Source organism: the organism of the source record quoted next (genome assembly GCF_019968955.1).
Source record: "MAG: Porospora cf. gigantea A chromosome Unknown PgA_NODE_988_length_8852_cov_311.078, whole genome shotgun sequence".
Lineage (NCBI taxonomy): Eukaryota > Apicomplexa > Conoidasida > Eugregarinorida > Porosporidae > Porospora > Porospora cf. gigantea A.
Window position 1 is genome coordinate 1 of NW_027152004.1, and position 8,852 is coordinate 8,852.

Here is an 8,852-nt window from a genome sequence, read left to right on the forward strand (position 1 = left end):
AGAATTAAGCAAATGGCCGGCAACATTATATCGATCTCAGTTCTAGCACTCTCTGACGTGCTCCTTTGTGGAAGTTGTGAACGTCCCGATCTTATGATTGCGGAAACGCGGGAAATGGGTTGCACTAAAAGAGAATGGACCTTGAGGATTGCAGACGTTTCAAAGACCATGAAGTCATGAAGTAGGTTTTACCTTCTTCTCGATCCTGGGTAGTGTCGTGGCCAACACACGATTCATCTTCTGGATCACGGGACCGCAAGGAATGGCCTTCCCGTTTTCGTAGTCCTGTACGACAGTGACTTTCTCTGAGATGTTCGTGGCGAGTTCCTTCTGGCTCATTTTCTTGGCAGCTCGGGCCTGCTGCAGCGCCTTGCCAAATTCTTGAGTCGTGCGCTGGACCGTGTAGTCCCCAGTGTCTTCTTCCAACTTCTTGTTATTCACGTGAAGGCGCCCCTTGGAGGCGTTGTTCTGACCACCCAACCACTTCTTCTCCGTATCTACTTTACCTTTGCGTTCGGCGGTCTTCAGAGCACGCGCCTTTTCATCCTTCCGTTGTGGATTCTTGCTTATGGTGTCATATGCCCAGTCCTGCGAAGGTGGAGGGTTGCGGTTCATCGTGAGATTTTGTCAATTTGGCTGCAGAAATACACCACAGGAGTTCGCGTATATACTCCCCACGAAATCCTTAAACGGCAGTTCTGGCGCGATAATGTGATGAGCGACCTCAGCTACCTGCACAATATGCTGAGGCTCGCCTCTCCCCTTCACTGCCTTATCGGCGGCCCATTTCTCTGGTTTGTTCACTTGAGGTATCTGCGTCTTCACAAGAGTGTAGTAGTCACTCGTGGGCTTGATGGAACACCAAGGGCAATCTGTTTCTAAGTGCAACCTGCCTAATGGGATAGCTTGGAGCATGTCAGTTTTTCGTTTGAGACTGCAGCCATTGATGCCGATGTCCAGGTTCGGGAACTCAGTGAGCAGCTGTGTGGCCTCCTCAAAAGAGCCCGTAAACGAGTGCACAACTCCTCTCGCGCCTCTCCACAAGTGCTCCGTTTCCCTTAGAATGGCGACGAAATCTTCCTGAGCCTCTCTCAAGTGTAAAAACATGGGCAGACCGAACTCCTTAACCAGTTGCATTTGCTGTCGGAACGCTGCTTTTTGAGATTCCTTATCTGCGAAATGAAGCCGGGCGTAATCGAGCCCCATCTCGCCAACGGCCCGCACACGACGACCGATGATTTCATAACATTTTTTTAGATCTTCCAAGTAAGACTCCCGAGCCACGAAATCGCCAGCATGTGTCGGGTGGCAGCCCAGCGTCAGGAAAACGCGCATTCCTTCAGCGTCGTACTGGTCAGCAACTTCCACGGCTTCTGCGACATCCTCCAGGCAGCCAATAGTGAGAAGTATTTGCGAAACGCCAGCCTTGCGCGCCCTCTGCAGCACTAGGTCCAGGTCTGGAGAGTGGCGTGTTTTGCCATGATACTCTCCCTGGTACTGTCGGTCAGTAAGGTTGGCCCCGATGTCGAAAAACATTTAATGCGGGTTATGATCAAAGCTGACGATCCAATTCCAAATTGCCACTTGTCCTGCGTGCTCCTCTTCAATGCACTTGATCATAAGCGGGTTTAAGGTATGATGTAGATGTACGTGAAGCTGACGTGGATCGAGTGTATCATTAAAACAGGTATCATTCAGAAATTCTCAATTGAAAATGAAGCACGTCTTTCTGTCCTCACTTGCGACCGCAGCCGTTTTCGAGCTCCAAACCCTTCCCGACTTCCCTGAAGTGGGTGCATTCGACATGACCACGCTGCCCCCGGGACCCGAGGTGACCCTCGCAGGCACGTTCAAGGTCCCCCAGCTCTCGGACTCCCCTGAGGTCTCCACCCGTCCTCCAGGCCCGGAAGTTATCCCTCACGTGCGCAACGCCAATCAGCTTGTCGAGGAGGATGACCACCGTCTTCGACACCCGGCTGCCACCACATTGCAAGGCGTCACAATGCTCCCCTTCAATGACCACGACCTGACTTCAGTCAAAAAGACTGACAAGAAGGTCACGACTGACAAGAAGAAGATCCCCAAGAAAGGCAAGGAGAAGAAAGGCAAGACTGACAAGAAGGCCTCCGTGGTAGAAGACGACGAGGTAACGGATGAGCTGGAGATTGAGGACCTTCTCGACCCCACGACCAGCACGACCAGCTCGACCGCCGAGGTCCCCGTGCTGCCCTCTCGCCGGGCGCCGCCCGCAACGACTGCCGCTCTCAGTGACGAGAATGGAACTGGCAAAATGGCCGTCCTGCCCGTTGTGTGTGCTCTGCTTTCTCAGCTTCTCATCTAAATGAATTAGATTGCACTCCAATGTGTTTTACTGTTCTCAGCATCTAAATCGATCTGAACGTGTTGTCAGCATCTAAATCGATCTGAACGTGTTGTCAGCATCTAAATCGATCTGAATGTGTTGTCAGCATCTAAATCGATCTGAACGTGTTGTCAGCATCTAAATGAATCCCAACGCCGTCAAGACCGTCTTGAAGTTCTTAGCGCGTTCTTTACCTCCGTGAAGCTCGCCTGTTCCACATGCAGGCGGGTTATGACAGCCACGGTTGACAATTCCGGACACGCCATGTATAAACCCGTCATCGGAAATGTTTCCTCCCGCAAACCCAGAATCCACGAACTTCTTCAGCTCGTCATAGTAGCTCCACGTAGGGCTGGTGTAGCTCTGAACGTCGGACATGTAGTAGAACAGACCAGCGAACCATTTCAAGTCAGGATAGGAGGGATCTGAACATATCTTGTCGGGTCGTTTGCAGAAGTCGATTTCACCAAAAAGAGCAGGACGGCCTTCGTCCTTCGCTCTCTTACCCAAGTGATAGTTCAGCTTTCCGAAATTACACACGCCAGTTGTCTGAATGACGCCGCGTCCCCACCAGCAGCATCCCTCGACGTCGTAGCGCTTGTGGTTGATCCCGAACTTTTCAGCGGGGTGCACAGCGCATTTTTCCGGATCAGAGCAAACGAACCATTTGCCTGCCTTCTGACCCAAATAGTCGTTGCATTCAACGCCGTTCGTGAGGTTGTGCACTATTTGATCGAATGTCGTGGATGGCGTGATGGGCTTCTTGGGGTCGCACCAGCCTCCAGTGCTCCACATGGGGGCTAGAGGCATCTTAGATTTTGGACCACAAAACATGGGCCCAGGTGCACCGTACCACTTAGCATGTGTGGTGGCGACCAACTCCATCGAGGGGTCTACAGTGCAGGCCATATCTTCGTCGCCAGGGGCGCACTTGTAGTTGCCGTAGGACTGGTTCAGCTGGCCACACGAGGACGCGGCTCTGTACTGCCGGTCGTCGTAGCTCTCGAAGTCCCAGTTGTTCTCGTCACAGGCGTCGTACTGGATGGTTTCTTGCATGGCTTGTGCCAGGAAGGCCGCAACGTTGGTGAGGGCGTACTTGTACGCAATGTCAGCGCCGCCAGTATCAGACCCGTCATACAGATGTAGAGGGCCGACCCCAGTCTCGATGCCCTTCTTTACAGCTACGATAAGGTCGTTCTTTTGGTACAATGTTGACTGGATCCACGAGAGGTCCGGTTGTTGAGACTGCAGGAAGGAGTAGTCTACCTTCTTCAACTCGTCGATGATTCGCTTCAGTATGGGGTTATTGTCGTCGACATCGGGTAAGGGCTGCGTGGTTGTCGTGGTTGTCGTCGTGGTTGAGTCGTCAGCCGATTTCATACATTCCGGAGAGCAGCTCGAGGAGTCAGCACACGGCCACCACTCGTATCCTGTCAAGCACTTGTCACAGTCAGCTTGAGCAGTCCAATCGTTCAGAGGGTGGCAGTTACCGCCAGCAGCTTTGGTGGTGGCTTTCGTGGTTGTGGCACGGGTGGTGGCTCTCGTCGTTGTGGCTCTTGAGGTGGTACGGGTAGTCGTGGTTCTAGTTGTGGTCGGGCCCGGAGGCGGAATTGGAGGAGGAGTTGGAGGAGGAGTTGGAGGAGCAGTTGGCGCCGCGCCACCCATTCCACAATCAGTACCCATTCCAAGAGCCTTCTGCTTGGCTCCATTACAATCCATCGCATCCTGTATAATCTGATCACAAAAAGCTTCCCAGCCTGGAGCTTCACTCCAGGCGAATTGATCACTGCCAAAGGACAGGTTAGAACCTTGGGAACATTTTGGTGGGCTCTGAGCCGTGATTCCACAGTCGGTCCCGGAGCTTTTCACGGTAGTGTAGGCTGCTGCGCAGGAATCTGAAGTCACAATGTAGTAAGTGCAGAAGTCAGCCCATCCACTGCTGAGAAAGTTAAACTTGACCCCGTTGATGCTGATGTTCTGGTTCTGCTGGCAGTTAGCTCCCAGTACGCAAGACACCAACAGCGGAGTAACTTTAGTCATGATTTAATGATATACCCTATATCTAGAACGAGTTCCCCGAACAGAGACAAAGGCTGTGCGCCCACGAACGCCATCCCACAGCGATAACAGGTGACTAAGACTCCTGTCCAGGCTACCTGCCGTCAACTCTCCTGTCCAGCAGGATAATTCTGGATTTCCGATGCTGCGGCGTAACGTACGGTTGAGGAAGGAGTACCTCCTCCAGAAATCCCTCGAAGAACAACAGAACAGCATTGCCGACCGCAAGAGGAGAATCGTGGAGGCCCACAAAGATGTTCGCCCGATCCCGAACGACCTAGTGCACCAGGAGAAAAAAATGCGCACGAAACTGGACCTGGAGGATGAGAACTCCCTGCGACCCCACCATGAAAGCGTTGACTGTGAGTACTCGAACGCCCGCACTCCTATAGTTATGATTACTACGTCCCGTAACCCTGGCAAGAAATGTCTCCTTCTAGCCAAGGAGTTGAAGCTGCTGGTCCCTAACAGTTACAGAGTCAACCGAGGCGAGTACAATCTCAAATCCCTGGCGGAGCTGGCTGCAGTAAACAACGTGACGGACATTATCGAAGTGAGTGGCACCAGCCCTTCAGGCCACCCCACCACGCTTACAGTTAGTCACGTGCCGTTTGGGCCTACCGCCGTCTTTGAGCTCAAGGACGTCGTGCTTCGGCACGACCTTCCAGAGAAGCCTCGCACGGTGTCTGAGGCTTTCCCTCACCTGATTTTTCATAACTTCTCGGGGCCTTTGGGTTGCCGGTTTCAGATGATACTGCAGAATCTGTTCTCTGAACCGCGACAGGTTTCACAGAGAGTAGTAACTTTTGCCAACGTTGGAGATCAAATCCGGATGCGCCACCACACCTGGACATCAGGCATCAAGGGCGATGTCACGGAGGAGATCAAGAGTAAACGGATGCTGGCCCGGGCGCGTGGTGGGCGTCTTGAAGCAGAGAGTCTCAAGGATGTTCAGTTGCATGAAGAAGGACCTCGATTCACTTTGAAGCCGTTTAAGATTTTGCGAGGTTCATTGGACATGATGCGGACTGCGGACGTCGAATGGGTCATTCGCAGGTATATCAACAAGGCTGGTACCGTCCTGGCGAAGAAGATCGAGGACGTTGCCGAGGAGGAGCGGGCGGACTGAACGATGTTTAATCGTAACCCAAGTTGTTGTTGTCGTATCAAATCACATGAATAATACTCACGACGACGACGACGACGCTAAGGTCGCGAGGGGCATCTACGACCAGGTATCCTATGGCGGACGACATTTGGTAACGCTGGAGCAGTCACTATTCCAAGAGGTCATGAATCAGTCTTACCCCACAGATCCGCTAAGAGTGACCACCACCGTACTTGAAGACCGCTTCGTTCAGAGTCCCGACTTGCGCTCTAAACCCAGGTCCTATTTCAGGTCGGGGCTCTCCTTCCTCGCCTGTTACATCACCGTGCACGACATGCTGGGCATCTACCTCAACAACATCGCGCGTGAGACCGAGACGATTTGGGCTCCGATCACCATTCTTTTAGTGTTCTGGTCCATATACTCATGGAAGCGGGTGGAGCTGGGGATGGGACAGGTTTTCAGGGGGGGCGTCATAAGAGCTTGGGTCCAGGTAGCTCCAAGGCTAAGCGGATTCGCCTTCGTGGCCGTAGCGGGGCAGATCTGCCTGACCACGGAGTCCTTCCGCCTCTGTTGCATGTCCATCATGCAGTTCGTCCATTTGTCAGGCGTTCACACCGACAAGTACTTCAACGGTGGCATCATCTGTGGCAAGCTTGCTCTTGCCGACTGCTCCTCTGAATGGTTTTGCACGGCGGGTTCACACGGACTCTGCGTCGTAAACCCCGTAACTTACGACTTGGCAGTCATTCACCATGAGTTCGTGAACTCCACCTCTATGTGGCCTTTCATCCTCATGCTCGGAATGCTCATGGTTAGCTTTTGGGGAGGCACACTGTTCGTTTTCGAACTGAGTGGGTTCTTGCCGTCGGCAACACAGCGTCTATGATGAGCGTCCTCGGCACCATAATCATTTACGTGACGTCCTTCCTCATCCGGCTACATTGCTTGGAGGATTTTATGTCCGTAGTGCTCCGACGCTACGGACAGCTATTTTCGAACCTGGGTCAACTGGACATGGCGGGCCTCAACAATCTGAAAGTAAGCAAAAGTGTACTGATGGGGTCGGCCATGGCTTACACGCTCGGCGGACGTAATTCACTCTTCACCAATTCGTCGCGAGCGCCTCTCGTCGCACTGATGGCCGTCACCGTCACCTTCACCCTGCGCTACTCCTTCAAACTCTACGACGCCCACGAATCCACAAGCGGGAACCTGCCGGACATTGACGATTCGCTCTACGCATTGCGATTCGGTCACTTCGTGCTTATACAGCACGGGGTCATTCAGCACATGGAGCTCTGTTCGTTTTACATGCTGACTAGGACGTTTGCACTCTACTCTTTCGTAGGGCTCAGCGCGGTAAGCGTATTTGACTGCCTAACGGATTTTTCGAAGCTAGAGTTCCTCGTCGACCACAGTTCGCGAAAAGAGACTATGTGTCTCTGGGGCATTTCCGCAATCATTGGAGCAGCAGCCGCCGTAACCTCGAGGTTCCCAGCCATATATGCCTGGTGGAGCGTCTGTGATGACGTGTTCTCGATGATGACCTTCGCGCTTGTAGTTTTGGTGGCTGCGGCGTATGGTAACACGCGACGCGCTGCAAGCGACCGTCCCGTTGGACTGCCCTGTACAATTGTCTGGGCGGTTTTGAATGTCGGAATGGGCATCGCTCTGGCACTCGTGTGCCGCCTTATTCCACAACTGTCCTCGCAAGGACTTGCTCCAGTCTGGTTGCTGGGATTCGCGGCTGGCATTGCGACGCTTGCGGCAGAATGGGCGCTGTGGAGTTCTCTGGGCAAGACATCCGGACTCACGGGCGGGCTTTGTCAGCTAACCCAGTACTTCAACTTCATCGTTGTTGGCGCTGACACCAGCAGACATTTCAAGGCGGCAGGAGCCACGTTCGTGAGGCATAACCTCACGATCATGTCGTTGGGTGTGTTCACATCCGAAGCCTTGCTCATGATTCAGGAAGGATCCACCAAGTCTAGTGAGTGGAGCAGCCAAAAGCTAACGCAGTCATCCTTCTAGCGTGCGTCACGATACTAATCGCGTTGTGCGCCCTGGTCAAGCGCAGCACTACACGCAGACTTATCATGAATGCCTACGAGATCGAGGAGATTCCACGCAAGGTCCGCCGCGAAACTGATGTGTTGCAACGAATCCCAGTCGGAGCTGTCGCGACTGAATGGACAGACTTGAACACCCTCATGGTTAAGGCTGAGCGTACTAAACCCCAGAAACTGTGGTTGTGATAACACGTAATTCTATGAGCGACGGTAAGAGCGTTCCCAAAGTCCGCGATTCACCTTCCTCAGCACCGTATTGCGCTGACTGCCATGAGTACGAAACGCAGCTCCTCATGTTCTCGGATTCCAGAGTCAATGCTTTTGCCGACATTCAGAATCAGTACCACGACAGCCTTCTGCGCCAATCAGAAGCCTTCCACCAGCAATTGGAGGGCATCAACCTGAAGTTCCTCAGCCTTCGAGAGGAACTGAGCGCAGCTCGGGAGGCGGCGGAGGAGCTACGCAGAGAGCGGGACCAAATCAAATGTAACTCAACCAGTGCGAGATCATACAGACAAGCACCTGTCTTTACTAAACGCCACAAGGAGCGAAAAGGTGGAGGTGCTGACCGAGGTGCAGTCGTTACTGCAGTCGATAGAGAGCAGTGTGGCAGTTGTACGGGAGTCCAAGCTGGAGGCTGTGCAGGCTGTGACGGCTCTGGCTGACAGGTGGACCGACAATGAGCTGAGGACCCGTTTGAGTGCGTCACTTTATGAGGCGTTGGATGGAGCTCGGACACAGAAGGCGGTCACAGTCAAACTGCCTCGTGAGGCAAGAAACGCGCGCCTCGGCAGGAGCTGGATTCCTGACACGCCCGCTTGCCTATTGAGATCGCATGTGCCACAGCCGAACGCATCAGTCTTCCAGCAAACCCCGGAGCTTCCAGACGATGTCGTCAGGATCTGGCCTCAGTCCGCTCTACGAGGTTCGAAGTCTTTTCTGTGCTATCCCTGCGCACTGGACAAGGGTCAGTTCCGACCGCCACGACATCCAAGAGCGTTTGCAAATCAACGACGGCAGGACCCAAATGTGCGTTATATGCCCCTTGCCAAGTTGTAGCGTACAGAACACGCGCCGGCAGATCGGACCCCACAAACATGACTCGTCGAACGATAATGTCGAAAATTACTCATCTAACCAGTCCAATGTTCTCTACCATTCTTAAGCTTGCCGTCGTCGGTGGCGTCGCTTTCGTTCTTGGCGAGTCCGCTGAGGGTGAGACCGCTGTTCTTACCGTTACTAAGGACAACTT

The 8,852-nt window shown here is 53.3% G+C and overlaps 6 protein-coding genes across 10 annotated transcripts; 3 read left to right on the plus strand and 3 right to left on the minus strand.

Moving 5' to 3' along the window:
• Positions 1 to 174: 174 nt before the first annotated feature.
• KVP18_005042 (uncharacterized protein) lies at positions 175 to 1,536 on the minus strand (the record flags this gene model as incomplete). 3 transcript variants are annotated; one of them, XM_067949360.1, is made up of 2 exons in its annotated part: positions 175 to 588; positions 679 to 1,536. In XM_067949360.1, the coding sequence occupies 2 exons, from the start codon at positions 1,534 to 1,536 to the stop codon at positions 175 to 177; spliced, it is 1,272 nt and encodes a 423-aa protein (XP_067805451.1). The 3 variants fall into 3 exon arrangements, with proteins under 3 accessions (XP_067805451.1, XP_067805452.1, XP_067805450.1); XM_067949361.1 differs by lacking the exon at positions 679 to 1,536 and having other exon boundaries at positions 175 to 615; XM_067949359.1 differs by lacking the exon at positions 175 to 588 and having other exon boundaries at positions 628 to 1,536.
• Positions 1,537 to 1,714: 178 nt separating this feature from the next.
• On the plus strand, positions 1,715 to 2,341 carry KVP18_005041 (uncharacterized protein; the record flags this gene model as incomplete). The annotated part of the gene is made up of 1 exon (XM_067949358.1): positions 1,715 to 2,341. The coding sequence occupies one exon, from the start codon at positions 1,715 to 1,717 to the stop codon at positions 2,339 to 2,341; it is 627 nt and encodes a 208-aa protein (XP_067805449.1).
• Positions 2,342 to 2,500: 159 nt separating this feature from the next.
• Positions 2,501 to 4,402, minus strand: KVP18_005044 (uncharacterized protein; the record flags this gene model as incomplete). The annotated part of the gene is made up of 1 exon (XM_067949363.1): positions 2,501 to 4,402. The coding sequence occupies one exon, from the start codon at positions 4,400 to 4,402 to the stop codon at positions 2,501 to 2,503; it is 1,902 nt and encodes a 633-aa protein (XP_067805454.1).
• Positions 4,403 to 4,562: 160 nt separating this feature from the next.
• KVP18_005043 (uncharacterized protein) lies at positions 4,563 to 5,549 on the plus strand (the record flags this gene model as incomplete). The annotated part of the gene is made up of 1 exon (XM_067949362.1): positions 4,563 to 5,549. One exon carries the CDS (start codon positions 4,563 to 4,565, stop codon positions 5,547 to 5,549), a length of 987 nt encoding a protein of 328 aa, XP_067805453.1.
• Positions 5,550 to 5,595: 46 nt separating this feature from the next.
• Positions 5,596 to 8,659, plus strand: KVP18_005040 (uncharacterized protein; the record flags this gene model as incomplete). 3 transcript variants are annotated; one of them, XM_067949357.1, is made up of 5 exons in its annotated part: positions 5,596 to 6,382; positions 6,409 to 7,521; positions 7,551 to 7,757; positions 7,850 to 8,086; positions 8,115 to 8,659. In XM_067949357.1, the coding sequence occupies 5 exons, from the start codon at positions 5,596 to 5,598 to the stop codon at positions 8,657 to 8,659; spliced, it is 2,889 nt and encodes a 962-aa protein (XP_067805448.1). The 3 variants fall into 3 exon arrangements, with proteins under 3 accessions (XP_067805448.1, XP_067805447.1, XP_067805446.1); XM_067949356.1 differs by lacking the exons at positions 5,596 to 6,382; positions 7,850 to 8,086; positions 8,115 to 8,659 and having other exon boundaries at positions 6,417 to 7,562; XM_067949355.1 differs by lacking the exons at positions 5,596 to 6,382; positions 6,409 to 7,521; positions 7,551 to 7,757 and having other exon boundaries at positions 7,801 to 8,265.
• On the minus strand, positions 5,874 to 6,113 carry KVP18_005039 (uncharacterized protein; the record flags this gene model as incomplete). Its single annotated transcript, XM_067949354.1, has 1 exon — positions 5,874 to 6,113. The coding sequence occupies one exon, from the start codon at positions 6,111 to 6,113 to the stop codon at positions 5,874 to 5,876; it is 240 nt and encodes a 79-aa protein (XP_067805445.1).
• Positions 8,660 to 8,852: the final 193 nt, after the last annotated feature.